At 42.4% G+C, this 18,363-nt stretch overlaps 1 protein-coding gene across 1 annotated transcript in view; it reads right to left on the bottom strand.

Moving 5' to 3' along the window:
• Positions 1-437: 437 nt before the first annotated feature.
• The window catches only part of grin3bb (glutamate receptor, ionotropic, N-methyl-D-aspartate 3Bb), a 62,169-nt gene continuing 44,243 nt past the window's right edge, over positions 438-18,363 (bottom strand). The window contains exons 3-9 of the mRNA XM_088907681.1: positions 15,665-16,757; positions 13,864-14,009; positions 11,226-11,341; positions 8,095-8,246; positions 4,296-4,460; positions 2,948-3,015; positions 438-1,676 (exon numbers count right to left, since the gene is read on the bottom strand). Of these exons, the coding sequence (XP_088763807.1) occupies positions 1,232-1,676; positions 2,948-3,015; positions 4,296-4,460; positions 8,095-8,246; positions 11,226-11,341; positions 13,864-14,009; positions 15,665-16,757 (2,185 nt within the window). The 3' untranslated portion in view covers positions 438-1,231. The remainder of the gene's footprint in view (positions 1,677-2,947; positions 3,016-4,295; positions 4,461-8,094; positions 8,247-11,225; positions 11,342-13,863; positions 14,010-15,664; positions 16,758-18,363) is intronic.

The following is an 18,363-nucleotide window of genomic DNA, read 5'->3' as shown; positions in this document are numbered from 1 at the left end:
GATCTGATTTTTTGGAGGAAGAGATATTTTAAATAGGAGCTCACGTGATTGCCAGAACTGGTGCTTTTGCTGTTTTTGGTAGGGATGGAGAATGCACTTTGAAGGTAAATGCAATATCACAACCATTTGCTATTGATCAGGCTACTTAGTAGAATAGTGGGAGGTGGACTCCTTTCTAAGCAGATTTCTCCAGATCTGTGGTCCACAGCTAGTTTGTCCATCAGCCACTGGTATTGTCTTCCCAGCACCCCAAAGCTCAAGTCGCTTCAGTATTTAAAATCTGCAGGAGTCTCACAGGAGTCTCAGTCCCTGTGTTCACTGATCAGGCATCTCTGGGCTATTGAAGACCCTTACACAACTGCAAAATGACATTAGGATCAGACTATTGCACTGTCAGTTTCATGCTGCAACCTGCAAATATATAATTAAAATCTCATAGATTTTAATGCTCATTATGAATAAAGTTGAGTGTAAAGTAATCAAAGTAGGGTTTAAATACACTTTAAAGATCATAGGTTCCTGGGTCATGTCTGATAGATTTCATTTGAAAAGTCTAGGTTGGAGTACGATCTCGAGTAAGGTTACAGAAATAAAAGAACAATGAAAATTCCATAGAAAGGAGTTACAAAATCTGACTTTCCAACATCCAGGTCTAAACAAGTCTTCCTCCCAAGTCCGGCTATAATTTGCATTATTTTCCATCTTAAAAAGTTTTTGCTTGACAAACTGATTGTCTCATTGCTCCTTAGATTGGGATAATTCAACCATTTTAAGTCCATGTCTTCTGATGCGTTATAGAGATTGGGGTCAGTTCCACCTAAAAATAATTAACATTATCCTGAAGTTCTGTATTACACAAGGATTCCAGCTGCTTATCACTATCCAGGATTGAGTTTTTGTTTCTAGAATTTTGCATTATTCATAACTCCTCCTGGCATCTAGGCTTACTAGAGCAGATCAAAAACAGTCCAAACCTGGCTTAAAAGCGTGATGCAATCTTGTCCTGTCAGGTTGCTGGAGGAATTGGAAATAACGAATTGCAGTGCAGCCCTGAAAATAAGCAGTGAGAACCCCGTCTAGGAAAAGAACAGTGGAGTCAAGCTCTCATATGAGAGTGTGTCAAGTTCCTCCTTTGCAGATCTACTACAGCAGTCTTTTCTAGTAGCTTCCTAGATGTTCCACCTCAGGGTGACCAGCCCACGCTGCCCTCCCCCTCCCTGTGGTGCAGAGATCACCTCTTCTCATTTGTGTCTTTAGATGGTGAGGTGCTGGTGACCTCGGGTTCAGGACTCGGGCAGGCCTTTTCTTTGGCCAGGGAGGTCTGCAGCTCGGCCCTCCTTGCCAGGGCCACCCGCAGCTGCCCACGGATCTCCTCGATGCGCTCCTGCAGCTCCTGGAGCTCAGTAGCCCTGGCGGGTGAGGATGAGGATGAGGAAGGTGGGGGTAAGGCCGGACCCCCGTTCTCACACACCTGGACCACTGATTCACCTCCTCCTCTTTCCCCAGCCCCTGCACGTGCTAGGAGCCCGCGGCTGTTGAGGGTCTCCAAGTTGAAATGGACCCGCTTGTTGTCCTTAACTTCCCTGGAACCCTCCCGGCGCTCGTTGTTCCACTTGGCTGGAGCGGGTGGGGGGGCTGGAGCCGGCTGTTGGGGCAGCAGTTTTTGAAGATTGCACCTAGACCAGGACAGAGCACAACCACACAAACGCATCACTCCTGTACTGGAACCCTGCACTGGTTACCGGACCAGTTTTGAACGATTTCAAGATGGTTGACTGGGAGGATTTAGCGAGTCATAAAACGGGAAAAGCCCATTTTTGGGGGTTTAGTGTTTCCTAAAACTGAAATGCATGATATTGGGCTCAGCTATTTTAAAATGAGACAGGCAGCAAGTTATGTAATGCTTACTATCTGAGAATAAAAGCACAGCAGTGTTAAGTAGCTTGACATCGTACATACTGTAGCCTGACAATAATGCTCATGACACATTCTGTATTCAAGGATGCTGGTGTTGGCACAGAAGGGACCTGTACATTGTGAATTCTGTAGGAAAAATCAAAACCACAACAATTGACCAGGCTTATTTTTTGTAGACTTCACAGAAAATCATCTTGCAGATGAAATTTGTGTCCAGAGTGACTGAAAGAACTTCCTTTCAGAAGTCACATGACATTAATTATACATCACAACAAAATGTGAAAAAATCATTAAAATTCATTCAGAATATTTACAAAAATAAAAAAATTCAATAAAAAACATTAGGTACTATTTATTCTTGAAGTTAACATAGTAGCAAAACATCATGTAATTTCAGAAGAAAGAAAGGGGTATTTCTAAACTGCTTACACTGTTTTATATGGATGGTTAATTCACATAAATGTTGACTAATGACATACTCTGAAGAAAACATTAGATAGACAAATATGCGTCAGATTTTCTTGTTTATTCTAGTATAACCTTCAAAGAAACTGTGTGCTACATTATTTTACTTATTCTTTAATTACATGTCTAAAACAGAGGAGATTGCAGTTGCTTCTATGTTTTTTAATAACACAAAGTATATCGGCACACAAAGCTCAGAACTTGTGCCATTCTCTTCGGTGATGAATGTTAGGGGATAGAAAGAAAATCAGACAATTTGATCCCCTCAAAGGACAATTAATAGTTGTTAATTAATCTGGACTGTATCTGCATGTGCAGCAGCATCTATGGGTAACTGACTGAGATAAACTTGCCGCAACAAAAGTAATACAAATGAAAGTCTAAATGCAGAGCATTCATTGTATGCTACCATTCTCACAAAAGCAATGCATACGGTCCAAATGATAAACTGTTCAGCACAGCTTTCAGAACTTGTCCCCCTGCCTGTGGGATTGCAGTATTGAGCACTGCCGTCTTCAACAGTGAATGCTGTCTATAAGGACTGTGTGAGGGATTTGAGCAGTACCTTTTTTCTGCATTCGCCCTTTGCCTTTTTACATCTTCGTAGGTCATGTTTAAAGCTCGGTGAATTTTCTGCAGAACAGAAAAATAAGAAAATCTAAACAGTTTTTTTTCATGTTAACAAAGGGTTGTTAAAAGCTGTAGTTTCAAAACATGATCTTATCACATTTTTAGATTATCTTCATGCAGTTAGATACTGAGAGACTAAATCCAACAGATCGAACAGTTCAAGCTTCTGGGACAGTCAGGTGTTGACTGTGCTAGTAAACACTAGGTGGCGCTCTTTTACCGTGCTTGACCACAGAAACTAATATGGCTGGGCAATGTGCATCCGTACCATGTACCTTGTTTTCTTTTAGATTCACTTATTCATATAAGCAGGAATGCTATCCAGCTCTGGCATAGTCAAATCCTATTACATTTACTGAAATCCAGGATGTCTAAGCCTGTCAAAATATAATTTCTGTTAATGTTGTTGCTGACTAGAACAGTATATTAACCAATGTGCAGTCAATCTTCACAGAACACACCAAATATCTTAGCTATTAAAATAGACATTTTTGTTTTCATAGATGCAAACCAATCCTGGAGAAAGTTACTCACTAAAAAGTAATACATTACAGTTGGAAGCTATTACTTTTAAATTGAATGAGATGAATTTACATAATGATTACACCCATACACTACGTAGCTGCTGCAACTAATGGCTTTTTTAAATTATTCGATCCAGCATATTGCTAATTTTAAAGGGTATTAAGCCCTTATACAAGTAACTTGTTGTTGTAATGCATTTCTTTTTGAAAGCAACTTTCCCTAACACAAAATAAACATTTACTCATTTGTATGTTATTTCATCATTCATATCCCCTTATGAAAATAAGAAATGATTACATCCATCCATCATCTAACCGCTTCTTCCAGTACAGTGTTGTGCAGGAGCTGGAGCCTGTCCCAGCAAGCAACAGGCACAATGCAGGAAACACCCTGGAACGCCAGTCCATCACAGGGCACATACTCACACCAGGGCCAATTTTCCCCAGAAACAAATTAACCAACCAGAATGTCTTTGGACTGTGGGAGGAAACCAGAGGACCCGGAGGAAACCCACATTAATCCTGGGAGAACATGCAAACTCCACACAGACAGCACCCCAAGGCCTGAGTTGAACCCAGGGCCCCGGCGCTGTGAGGCAGCAATGCTAACCACTGAACCACCCATAAATGATCACAATCTATGTCAAATTTCAAAATCTGCAACAAAATAATTGCCTAGCAAAAATAACCGTCTACGTTCAGCCTCTGCAGGGAAAATACCTCACTTCAGTTCTGGGGTCAGGCTTCGCTGAAACTCACCTGACTGGTGTGCAGCCAGTACTTGAACTTCTGTCTCCGGCGGATGTGAGGCAGGATGAGGCGATAGAAGGCGTGTTCTCCCACCAGGGTGAGGAGAGCTCCGCCCACCCCCACGCTGAGCAGCACAAACAGCCCAGAGAAGTGATGGATCCCCATCTGCAGCGTCTGTGAAGGGAAGAGAGGTACTCTGACATCAGGCGAGCTGCTTTGGTGGCTCAGGCAAAGAGCTGAATACCGAGGAGCCTCCACTTCAACTTCTGCCTTACCCTGTGGCTAAGTGTGCAAGTTTGAATCAGTTAAGTCACATCCTTATGCTCCCTTCTTTGGATGGGATAAAAAAATCAAGGTCTAATCCTAGAGGCACCATTCAGCAATAATAATTAATGCATTGCTCTCCTTCTAGTCTGTGTGTGTGTAGCCATGGATAAAAGCATCTGATAAATGACCTGCTTTTACTAACAGGCTTCTTTTACGTATTTAAGCATGGATGATCTTGGGGGAAAGACATTCAGCAAGCGCCTGCTGTGTTCCACTGTGCTGCATACAATTTTACCATACAGTAATATGCTATGCATACTAACCCTGCCATTTTCTAAAAAGAATATGTTTAATTTAGAAAATAGCAGGCTTTATTAACTGACCTAATCTTGCCTCATGTTTTACTTTCCAGCTTTTTAATCACTGGAAAAGAAAATTACAGAGGGATAACAAATGTGGCTGTTGTACTGGACACACCAGTACTACGTCCACAGCATTCCCAGCAGTGGACTGTTACCCACTATTTTGAAAGAGGCTCATGAGGAGATTCAGCTGAGAAATTAATGTTGATTGTACAGCTTTCAGGGCAGTTAAAATACCGAGAACTGAAAAAGAAGGAGAACCAGCCGACACTCATTACATTATTTTCATTACATTAAAAGAAATCATTTAACAAAAAAAGCAGAAGTTGAGTTTTTCATTCTGTGTTCTGTGATAATACGGGCACAGGAGATGAACAAGCCACTGCTGTCATGCAGAGTCTTTTCCTTCAGGTTCACTTTAGATGGCAGTGCAAAGCTGTCTCCACTCCGAAACCTATGTTAGTTATTTTCTTTCTTGAAATGGAAAGTTCTCAAAGCAGAAGGAATCCTGCACTCCCTAGAGCAGGCCTGGTAGATAAATACATTGAATGCTGCTGGACAGAATTAATACAAATTAAAAAGGCAGCTGGTGTTATTGAAAACTGAGGTTTATGATTGTGGATTATGCCTTTCTGGGGATGTTTTAAACTCCAGCACCACAGAATGGGATATTTAGTCAGACAATTTTCCTACAGTTAAGATGATTTTCATTGCAGTGAAAAAGACAGAAACTGAGGGGCCCATTAAACACTTGAGTTCTACATTTCTCCCATTATTCCAAATTAGCTTTTAATAATAATAAAAATAATAATAATCCTTTACACATATATAGTGCCATTCTGGACAGTCCACACAAAGTGCTTTACAGGTAATGTGGACTCCCTCCACCACCAGTACACCCACCTGGATTATGCAACAGCAGCCAGAGTGCACCAGTACGCTCCCCACATACCAGCTCTCAGTGGGGAGAACAGAGTGATGAAGCCAGTTCATGGATGGGATTTATTAGGAGGCCATGATTGGTAAAGACCAGGGAGAAATTTGGCCATTTACACCCCTACTCTTTTCGAGAAACACCCTGGAATTTTTAATGACCACAGAGAGTCAGGACCTCAGTTTTATATCTCTTCTGAAGGACCGAGCCTTTTTACAGTATAGTGTCCCCGTCACTATACTGGGACATTAGGACCCACAAAGACTGCAGGGTGAGTGCCCCCTACCGGCCCCTGTAATACCCTTTCCAGCAGCAACCTTAGCTTTCCCAGGAGGTCTCCCATCCAGGTACTGGCCAGCTTCACCCTGCTGAACCTCATTGGGCTGCCAGCTGTGAGTTGCAGGGTGATATGGCTGCTGGCATTCGTGTCCATGGTACGAACAGACCTATCTTATGTTTGCAAATGCTAAGACAAGGCATGGTGCCAGCCAGCACGGAGAGAATTTCCTCTTTCCTCTCACCTAAAGTCTCCCTGCCATTTAATTCTGGGGCCCAGCCAAGGCAGAGTGAGAGACTGTGCCAAGTCTGTGATAGACTGTGTGGTGGCTGTGATATGAAACAACATTCGGAAAAGAATTACTTATTTCATTACTGCTTCTCCCTCCCACCTCTACAGGAAAAACACCCCACCTTTGTGATCCAAGGCTAACTTCATTTTCTGAAATCACGTTTTATTGTACCAAAAGAAAAAGCAGTCCAATCGCACTTATCAATCTCTAAACCGTTTGTCTTCTAGTAAAGGTAATTTTGGAGTACTATAGCTTAAGACATAATCTTGTCTTGCCTTCAAAGTCTATTCTCTTTAATGCACTGGTGCTTCATTTTGATTTATTTTCTGACCCGTGCCAAAAAGATGTCAGTCTTCTCATTTTTGAGCTGTTTTCCTTTTGATATCTGCAGTGAGCTGTAGCAAGACACAATCAGTACCAGCACTTTCTAAATGAAATACTAATATTAGATTTACTATGTGACACCAATCGATAAGTAAATGGACTCTTTCTTGTAGCATCTCCAGTAGCAGTAGTTGTGATGAAGCCCAGAAATGTCATTTCCCAATCAGCATTATGCTTTGTTCTGTTCTTAGCCATCTTTCCAGGTGATAATTCCATAATTAGGACTCTGGGAATGTGGAAGAGCAATGTGAACAGGTGGTATTCCTCTCTTCTGGTCCCCTATGTTTATTATTTTACAGTGAGGATGGTTTCCCTGCAAATGTAAGTCAAATATTTGATAATCCAGTGCATGTTTGTCTCAATCTGTTTGAGCTTCATAGACTCTGCAGAAACCCGCACAGGTAGTTTGAGCTAGTAGGTACACAGATGAGACTGTCTTGTTGGTTGCAATCTCCTGAGAGACAGGCCTGTCAGAGCAGTGGAGCAGAAATAACATTGTTTGATTAGATGAATTACACATGTCAGAGCCTTGTGCAGCAGTTGGGGCAATTGGACGCGTGATGAAGCTGTCAGTACAGACATCCCGGCCCTGTTAAAGGCCCAGAGATCATTTACTTCATCTACTGACACCAGATCTCAGTTCATGTTGAGTAAGTGCCTAAAAAAAAACTTTTCCTGGTGTCTCAACAAGAATTCTCCAGAAGAAATTCTGGGTGAGGCCCAAATTGTCAGCTTATTGCTCCTTAGAAAGAAAGGCTCTTGATGTTCCTTGCATGGCTCTTCCAGTTGGAAGATGCAGCAATCAACCCTCAGATGAGTCACCAGCTTCAACGGTTCTAAAAGACTAAAGAAAGCTGCTGACACTCAGCCAAACACTGGAAAGCATTTCTCTGCTGATATCTGTGACAGAAGGTTTGCCGAGATATGGTATGGAATTCACCCACTAGTTAGAATCTGACTGGCTGTTTGCTCCAGAAGTCTTTGATGCATTGTGTGAACTGTACTTTACTTTCATTTTTAGTCAGGTGTCCCAAAGGTACACATTTGCCAGTACACAGTGAAATCTGTGAGATTAAATGCATGGCCTCCTTGTCAGGTGAAAGGAGTGGAGCACTTTGTATTTGACCTTGCCTAAGATTGACACAGCTAAGGCCTGGAACTGGGGCTGGACCCAGGCCTGGGCCGGGGGTCGGGGCTGGGCTCCAGTCCCAGGCTTGTGGCAGGACCTGGGCCTTGTGCGGGACCATTGTGAGCTGTGGTTGCTCTTTGCTCTTCCTCAGCTCAGAGCTCACCTCTGTGACGGCGAAGACCCTCTTCCCACAGGGAACCACCTTGTACCACTTGTCGTGCAGCATGTCCATGAAGCCGTCCGACTTGTAGCGGCTGATGAACTCTGACACGTTGGAAGTTAGCGGCGAGTTCTGGGGCAGTCCGATTCCATAACCTGGGACAAACAGAGAGACTGGTCTTGAAAACGCTTACCAGAACAAACCCACCCACAGTCTGAACCTCTCCCCAGTCACTGTCAGCATATCTTTAAGATAAATGCAATGGTTTTACTATTCAGATATCCAGGTGATAACTAAAATCAACACTGGCAGCCCTGACTTACCTGCCCAGTCCCTCAGGATGTTTTCATCCTGAAAGACACATGTCACTGAACACAGTAAATGGAAATGGTGAAGATCCTGCATTTGATCAATGTCGATTTAAATAAATTCAAAAAGTTACATTACTTGCACTACCAATCCTGGAGATACTGGCCCCAAAAGTCCTTTCTTAAATCTTCACAACCAAATTATCAATTCATTCCTGGTTATGACATTCTAATATCTTTGCGATTTATAGCAAATTCACAACTCCTGTCCTGAATCAGACTGCCGGAGAGGGTAAAAAGTCACCTCGCTTTTGACTTCTCTTCTCACTGATACATCAATCATAGCACAGCTGAAATGTGATAATTAAGAAATATATAAATTGTAGGAAATTGTGAGCCAGAAAGAAGGAACAGACTAGGGTTACAAACATCCATCATCAAAAAAACTGACTGTACGTGATAAATGTGCTTTGAAGCAGAAGTGTTCATGTATAATAGAAAACGACCCACTCTGACCTAAGGGTAACTGGATGTGATAGGTGATGTTGTTTAGGAGCTGTGGACCTTCAGGAAAACAAGCACTGATCTCATTCTATCAATGTGTTGGCAGGGCCTTTTTCTTGTTTGTCACTCATAACCTGCTCTCCTAAGCTGCAGTATGTGACAGATTGGAGAGGCAGTGCAATGCTGCAGATTTCATCAGACTGAGCCTGGTGCACAAATTGTGAAATAAAACTGAACTTAATCATCTGATGCATCTGGATTAACAGAACAAACAAATCTGTACTTGCTATTTTCATCCACATGAAGAAGGCTTATAATAGGTTTGAGACAGACCCAAAAACCACTCATCACCTTTCTCCATTCTTGTCCATGAAATCTGGCACTAACTGTCCCAAAATAGTTCCACAGATATGTTAGCCTTTTTTGATTTGGTCATATAACAGCATGCATATGGAAAAGCAAATACTGTCCCTTCTGACAGGTTCATTTCCTTAAAAAGTTTTAGAATCACAATTGTCCAAGAGCAAACTTGTGCTCTGGAGATAAAGCAATTTCAAGTAAACAGTGTTCTTAATGGATTGTATTTATGTAGTGGCATTATACTGTAATACTACATAACTGTGGGTTTGTTTTCCAGCATGTAATAATATAGAGGTTTATTGTACCCAGGATGGTTTTGAAATGATGCAGTTACAGCTGTTGACACTTTTAACAATCAGTCATTTGTAGGATCTTTTCATTTGTGTAACTAAAACCCACATTTTCATTAAAAATGGCATTCATAAGACCAGATTTGTGAAAGGAGCACAACTAAGGTAGCGTCACCCTGAACATAAAATGGAATGACAAAAAAGTCCTATTAAAACAGGACGAGCAGCTTTACAGAGAGACATAAGCTAATGAAATTCAGTAAGAATGCAAAAGCAGTTTGAAGTAAAATTAAAGGATTTTTTAAAATCCTATCTTCAGCTTTTAAGAAGAGAAACTTGTCAGTTCCATCTTCTTTTAATGTTTAACAGTGATACATGGGGACAAATGATTCTTAAATTCCTGGGGACATACAGAAATTGGCCATGGTTAAATTTATTTTATCCTTTTTTTATACGACTACAAAGGATTTGAACTCCTCTATTGTATCTAATTATGAAAATTGTTCCAATTTTCTGGACCAGGGAAGCCGCAGATGGGACTGAGCGAGCTTGAGCAGGAAGACATCGTTGAGACTGAATGGAAAGAGAAGCAAGTCCAGAACGAAAAATGAGACTCGATTAGTAAAGAGAGAAAAGAGGTAGAAGAAGCTTAATTGAAGCACACTGCAATTACTGTTTCTCACTGGAGGCATAGCTAGAGGTCAAGGCAAGAAAACGAGCACGAGCTCACAGAAGACTGATGATATAGAGCAAAGCTTTCTTCACAGAAATTCACTGTTAATCTTCCCGTGAGCTCGGCTGTTGGTTTTGTTTGCTTGCTTATTCCACACAGGGAATAAAGCCAAACTCGTCACACTTTCGGATTAAATGGGTTCCCTATGGGAGACAGACGATATATCACGTTCTGATGTGAAGAAAATGTCACACTTTGTCATACCTGTCTGCTGTGTTCTTGCAGAATTGTGAATTTTGATATGTGTCCAAAAACAGTAGGTAGCCACTTGGAGATAATTGAAAGGAATGCTAAATGCCAGTACAAAAAGTGACATTCCTCCCTTACTCAATTTAAAAATTGGCCCTTGTAAAACAAGCCCTTCAGCTTGCTCTACTTCCCACAAAGCAGCCTGTCACAGCCATCACGTATATTATAATACAAGTCGCCTTCCGAATTGCTAATTGTATCAAATACTGTAGCAAGGCAACAATGGTAGCTAAAATGTACATGCAGAGCTGGTGCTTTATCAGCAAGCCTAGCTAATGACAAGCTTAAGGTAGTCTCTGACAAGGAAGAATTGGTCTAATTTGGAGGAAGAGTGTGTGTAAGTTCTTTTCAAGCTAGGAGATTCCTTCATCACAAACCTAACCTTCATTATGGGGCTGCATGCACATGCACTTTCACTACCAAGTGTGTGATGGCACAAAGAGATTCTTGATGCTTTCTGTCTTTAGAATTCATTGCGTACAGTATATAGTGCTGATCTGGGCTGGGGGTGGCACAGTGGCACCCGTGGTGGATCGATGTTCTGGACTGGCTCACTCTGAAGTGCTTAGAGTAGTCTTTGAGTTATTAAGTATAGAAAAGCATCCTGGAATGCAAAATGTATTGCACTGGTGATAAGATTCCTCAGTGATGGTTCATGGGAGTAATACACAGATTCACAATGACCCTGACCTTCAATGGCAAAAGGTTTTCCCACAGTCAGCAGTTTGCAGTCTGCGTCAATGGACACCTCATAGTCCAGCAGGGCCTTGTCCATGATGAAGGCATCAAGCTGAGGAGGATCTGTCCTTCAACACACAGGGGAGAGGAGTTAAACAAGTAGCTCATCACATTCTTGGTTTGCTTTTAAGCACATTCTGTTTGAAACCATTCATTTCTCATTGGTTCTCTCTAATTGTTTCTGCTGAGGTCTGCTGTCCTGGTTCTCTTCTTCAGGAGCACATTCTGGAAAGGTTCCTTAGGGATGATTCACAGGAAATGATTGAGGAAAACATTTTAGTGTTGCACATGCTCAGAGTACTGTACCAGTGAGGCAGTGCACTTTTTTCCTGCTGGGAAACTTTTCAATTGGAACTGTAAGCAAGAAAAGTGATGGGTAGTCGAGCTGATAAAGTGTGAGACCTTCTTGAAATTCAAGTCAAATTATTTCAAGTTTTAAAGCACTATGTATGCTAACCACTCCAACCCTAAAATATACTGTCTTGGGCTAATACAAAATCTGCCAACTTCTTAATTTCAGTGGACTTAAAAGTAAGAAAAAACAACTTTGACTTGACAGATATTATTTTTTAAGACTGACCTTGCCAACCCATTGGGAGTGCAAAATATGTTTACAGTTTTCAAGCATCCACTGATAATCCTTTTTATTCACAAAAATAAATAAATAAAAGGCTGTCACATTTTGATCTTTGAAATGAAGTCATGGCCTTCAAGAAAAAGAGAGTTCATTGCCTGAATCAGTCCTGTCATAGTAGAAATTATTTCTGGCTGCTTTTGCTGGGCGCAGACATTGGCGTCTCGTACAGAATAGATAAAACAGAACCAAGAAGCACTTTCAAGAAAAGAGGCATGAGAGGAATGTCTGCTGCTTTTTCATTTTATCTTACAAATGAAGAAACAAAGAGCTTCAGCTCAACCATGCTCAAAACTGGCCAAAAACTGTAGATGCAGCCTATGAACCTCAGTTTTTCACTAAGGATTTGTGGATTCACCAGCCTGAAGTCAAGAGTCAGACCTGTATTTCTGATATTATGACAGATCTCCCATTGATTCTTACAACAAACAGAAACTGTTTCCCGGACTGGGAGCACTGAATGGCTTTGTAATCTTGCCTGGACAAGATCAGCCTGTGAGCCCACTGCAGCCAAGCTCTTCTGCAGAAGTCTTGCGAACACGAAACAAGTACATTGAGCAGAAGAACTGACCATTATCCTCCCCGTTTCTCTGTACATTTAAGAAAGTATTTTTAACAGTTGTGATAAACTTTAATTAGCAACCTGCCTTTTATCAAAGTATTTTAAAGCACTTTAAAATAAAAACCTAAAATAAAAAAGATAAAGAATCATGCAAAATACATTTGCATTGACATGCCAGGCATACAGCTGAAAATCTCGACGAGTGTCAGAACTAAAATTTATATTCCTCTGGCATGCTAATGATTTAATAAGCAATATAGTTTACAGCTTTTTGTTGCCACCTCAGCAACTGCCACCTAGTGTATATCAGATGAATGATCTACAATATACTGTAGGCTTTTCTGGTTAACTGTCCATGCCAGCAGACCTGATTACCTTCTTAGTCCAGTTCATAGTTAAAGAGACTCCTATCTCAGATATGAGGAAAACTAAAGCAGGGAGAAAAAAAGGCCTTTAAGTGACGTTGTTTCACTCCCTGGCTTTCCAGACCTTTTCACCCTCCAAAATCTTAATTTAAACCAAATCGTCAATGCGGAGCATATTCACCATAATCTCAATTTACCACAACAGGGCAGTTGTGTGTTGATCACTCTCCTGACGTATATACAGACCACTTTAGCAAATCTGACCTTTTGCATGTGTGATCACAACATGACTCAACCTGGAGTCATCAAAACAATTGCAGCAGTATTCGAAAACGTAAATGAACCTTGCTTTTGTCGTATCTTGACATCAGACTAGCATCTACTGGTGACAATTCATATTGAGGTCTGGTGAAGTTTTGACAGCTAATAGTGTCAAAGACAGCAACTACCACACAGAACATTAGAGGCTGGAGCATCTAGAATGACTCTGGATGGTCAAGGAAGGTGCTCTGCACTTTATGTTTCATAATTGCTTTCACTTTTCAGTGTCTCAGAAATCACCTTACCTACAGGACATCTAATAAGGCTTTTACTAGTGGAGAATCTGATGAAAGAGGTCTGAAGCTTTTAGTATCCCTTAACCCAAGACAGTAGTTATCACTGCTAGATTATTTCACTGAAGCTTTTCCCCAAAGTAACTGACAATAACTGCTGCTCCCATTTGGTGGGGCTTTATACTGAGCAATTCATGCATCAATGGCTTCATATTGTGCAATTCATGTGAACTATCTTGCTAAAGAGTGGAGCAGCAGTGTACCACCTGGGATCTGAACTTATAGTTAGGAGTTTTAGTTAGGAGTCCAGAACCCGAAGCACTATTCCAGCTCTGTTTGCTGTCATTAGTGAGGGCTGATTACATTGCAGCTACCTTGACTTCACCGGTGTGCTGTTACTCACAGAACATCTGCAACCAGAGCTGTGCCACGCGGACGGATGAAGACAGAGGTGGCAGATGCTTTGGTCTCTTACTTGAGCGTGGCCACACCATCCGGAGTGGTGGGCTCGTTGAACCGCCTCATGTACTCGTGCATCTCAGGAAAGCTCTTCTTCATGTAGTCTTCCGCGCTGCTCTCCCGCACCGTGCCGAAGCGAAACCCGCGGGAGGGGTGGTGAAGCTGGGGCGGTGAGCGAGACAAAGAGAGTCACCCAACGATTCTGTGTGTTCCACTGCAGAAGGAAACCAATACACTTCCTTGGCACCTCCTTGCGTTTATCCTGGTGCTTTTCTTCCCCACAAGTCTAAGAGCATTGTGCAAATAGGAAGAGACCCATTTTATCAGCTGCTGAAGTGGACAGAGCCCACCAGGGGCATGCACAGCAGCCATCACTCACCAGCGACTACCTGGTTGAGCAGGTGGCACATTAATAGGTTAACATCCTACATCCAAATTACGGCAGCTCTGACAATGCAGTATCCCCAGTTACCATATGAGTGCATTGGTTTAGACATTCACGTTTAGAGGGAGACGGGCCACCAACTCGAACACCAACACCATCAATAATTCCTCCCACAGTCCAAAGACATTCTGGTAGTTTAATTGGATTCTGGGAAATTTGTCCCTGGTGTTAATGTGTGGGTCAGCATCTGTGTACAGCCTGTGATGGACTGGTGTCCCATCCAGGGTGTACCCTGCCTTGCGCCTGTTGCATTTACAGCTGGCTGCTCTTCGACCCTGAATTAGGGTCAGTAAGAAAATGGCTGGATATCTTACCATTTAATATTGAGAAACGTTTGTATGCAGTGAAGGTCAGGGATTCAGTTTCCATGTTGTTAAACAATGGTCAAATACATTAGATACGAAGTGGGTGGGTTTTCTCCACACTGCAAAATACGAAACCCTGTCTCACATGATAACCTACAAACATACAGCATAACTTTTATTCTATTTAAGAAAAATGCTGAGAATTTTGGCGAAGCTGTTAAAATGAGGTTTTAGGCAAAACAGTGATTAGTCCAAAATGGACTAGTCTGGTAATGTGTGAATGTGAATTTGAAAGAAAAATCAGAAGTGCTTTGTTTTGCCTTTCTCTGAGGGGAAAAAAATACTTTGGTCTGTTTTGTAAACAATTCACATTGATCTCAAGTCATGAAGAAACGTTTTACAATAAACAATGAACAGTCACATTAAAGCAGATCCTAAATTAAATTACCCTTAGTTCCTTTTTCTTATTTAGTAATTAGCATAACAATTAATGCCATCAAAAGAAAATCCATGCATGCATATAATCAAAACAAAGATGTGGGTTATCCATCACATCTGCTCAATGGTTTTTATTTCTGTATCTGTGTAGGAGGTTAATTCAATGGACGTCTGAGCAATTATATATACAACATCCTGGAGTCAAATCCAGGTCACAGTGGTTATCGTGCTCAGAATTGTTACCCCACACAAAAAACACACAAAAGTTCAACGAACCTGAAATCAAGGAGCCACTGCCAGAGCAGAAACAAATGAAAAATCTGCTTGAACATCTTGAGGTTTGATTATCCCTGTGGGCAAACTGTGGACACAGTGTCCATCAGATTCATTACAGAGCGGGTAGCTGCTCATGCAGTGTGTACAGATAGATCTTTAGGGAACACACTGGACCACTGGTGATTGAGACACCCTTAGAACTCTAGGGAAGTGACCGCAGAGCAACAGGGAAAACAAAGCCTTTAATATAGTTAACTTGAGAGCAGAAACAAGTGTTCATATTTCACTCTTATGGAGAAGAATCCTAGCTGTTTAGGGCAGTGGTGGAGTGTGTTAAGTTTAGCTTGACTTACCTTGGCATCATGGATGCCCGAGAGCTCTTCGAAGGTCTTCTCGCCCACCATGACAGCTGCCAGGTTGGCAGTGTAGCTGGAGAGCACCAGCAGGCAGAAGATGGCCCACAGGTTCATGAGGAAACGGCCTGTCCAGCACTTGGGCGTCTTGCTTGAGACAGTGCGCCCGAAGAGGATGGCATAGCACAGGTTGAGGGCAGAGGAGTAGGAGAAGACCTTCATGCGGTTGCGTCCGTGTGGGGTCATGCCGAAGGGGCTCTTCCATTCATAGAGGGTGAGGAAGAGGGCGGTGACATGCAAGGACACGAAGATGCCCACCCACATGGACCAGTGCAGGGGCCACATGAACGCACCGATGGGGGCAGCTGTGTCCTTGCTCCTCACCAGGATGCCCAAGCTGGTGGAAAAGAAGGGGCTGGTGAAGTCCATCACTTTGCTGCGGGCCGAGTTGATGCTGAAACTCGTGACGGCCATGTCCGCCGCCCCGCTCAGGAGGTCTCCCACGAGCCCGGTCCAGCGCCCGTTCTTCCAGGCCCCGTATTTTCCGTCGCCCACGATATAGAGGTCAAACTCGAAGTGCAGGTCCTCGGCCAGCTTCTCCAACAGGTCAATGCAATATCCGTAGCAGCACTTGCGGAAATCCGCGGGCAAGAAAGTGCTGTTCCCCTGCGCGAGCTCCCGAAAGAGACGGTCCAAAGTGTCTGAGCTGTTGGTCCGGGGATTCAGACAGAACTGGCCGGCCGGGCAGCTCCCATCCTCGTCCACGTCCCGGGTGAAGACAAAGGGGTGCTCCACCAGCGTTACCACCCGCAGCCGGCTCCCCCTTCCCAGCAACCCCCCATCCCAGCGCCCCCCTCTCCTCCCTCCCGACGCTTCTGTTTGGGGGCGTGGCGACTGCCCGTGCCACAGGCCCTGCTCCTCCACCTCCAGGCGCCCGCCCTGCCAGCTGCCCACCGTCACCCAGGTAGGGTGCCCGAGAGCGTCCCGCCGCAGGCTCCAGATGTGGAATCGATGGAAGGGGAGAATCAGGGAGGCGTTGGACAGCACCTTCACGGGGCCCGTCAGCCCGCTGAAGGAGGTGTTAGCCAGGAACCTGCAGGACAGAGGCACAGGGTTTCTAAATTGGACAGCCGCCCATTTGAGCTTCATAAACAGACTTACATAACTTATTGATAAACAGATGTACAGAAAAAGAGAAATGCATTTAAATTCAATTATTTTAGAACAGCAGGTTTAAGTTACACAATTTGTCTTCTTAACTCATGGTATTATTTAGCAGATCCTAGAGAGGAGGTCAATTCTAATCTCCCACTAACTCTCTCCTATGTATAAACACTCATTGGCCAATCGGAACTCTGTGCACAACTTTTCTAGCTCCCCTCCCTCCACCCCAACTGCACTGTTGATGCTGCTTCCTGGTTCATTCCTCAGAAGTCAAGGGGTAGCGACAGCCTTAGCCGAGAGAGTGAAAGCCGAACTATTAAGTACACTATCCTTTATACATGTCAACTCATTTCATTATTAGAATTTGACCGGACTACTGAAACAGGGGTTAGTAAGTGAATGCCCTCTGGGTCAGAGTTTAGCAGGCATCCTATGCAGACACATTAATCAGAAAGAGCTCATTTTACAAGGTTTGATGCCTCAGCAGCCTTTCCTTCGGTGTGTAACTAAATCGGGCAAGAAGAGGCTGAAAATGAACTTTGGAGTACAATTCTACAAAAACAATTACGAACTTCTAAATAGAACATAAAATCAAATGAGCAAAAAAAAAAGATTTAATTTAAACAAAGAAGATACACAAGAATATAACTATGTAATAGGTTTATTCCATGCTGAAAAGAAAGAAGTTAAACACAACTTCTCTTTTCAGCATGGAATAAAAATATTACGCAGCTACCCATCTGAAAGAATATAACTATTATGCAGAAGTCCAAGAACCTTTACTAACTGTGAACGTTGCCTTTATGAATGAACATATATTTGGTCTCTAAGCTGTTTACACTAAATCAGCTCACTGCTATGGAACTATTCTGGTACCCGTATGATGTGTAGGGCGCTCACTGAAATGCTAATTGACTTTTTATTTGGTCCAAGCACAGATTTTAAGAAGTTGAAAAATGTTGGTAGATTGTAAATAAATAATACGCACAACATGACCACAGCTGAACCTTTGTATAAAAAGCATCAAAAAGAAAGAAGAAAAATAAAGCAATTTGGCCTGAGCCTTTAGATCATTAATTTAATCTGTCCTACCTATAGTTAGCTCCACAGTGAGTGAAATGCCATTACTTTGAAAGGTTAGTGCAGCTGTTTAATTGGAAAGCAGTTCGTAATTACTTAAAAGCAATGTCCTATTTATTCTCTGTGCAAGAAATAACCTGTCCACAACCAGTAATAATATCTCTACAGCGCTGGCTGATGTTCACTGCTGGTTCCCCATTTGTTCAAGAATCCAAACACAATAATGAAATACTGCTTGGCACCAGTGCATACCAGGTCTTGTTCAAGCTGTGCAATGCCATATCTTTATATGGCTTCCTATTATGTGTTTCTTTTATACACTTTCATATTACTCATTTAGTTTTAGAGGAAAATGGCATTTTGATTTTTTACTACATATTCCTACCCGAATTTGAAATCACCACTTATTTTTTCAGTTTTGTTTTTTTTTTCAGTCAAATTTGAACAATGATGAA

Source organism: Atractosteus spatula, chromosome 28, assembly GCF_055471065.1.
Source record: "Atractosteus spatula isolate fAtrSpa1 chromosome 28, fAtrSpa1.hap1, whole genome shotgun sequence".
Classification (NCBI taxonomy): Eukaryota; Metazoa; Chordata; class Actinopteri; order Semionotiformes; family Lepisosteidae; genus Atractosteus; species Atractosteus spatula.
The sequence above is the reverse complement of the archived record's forward strand: the minus strand, read 5'-3'. Positions and strand labels throughout refer to the sequence as shown.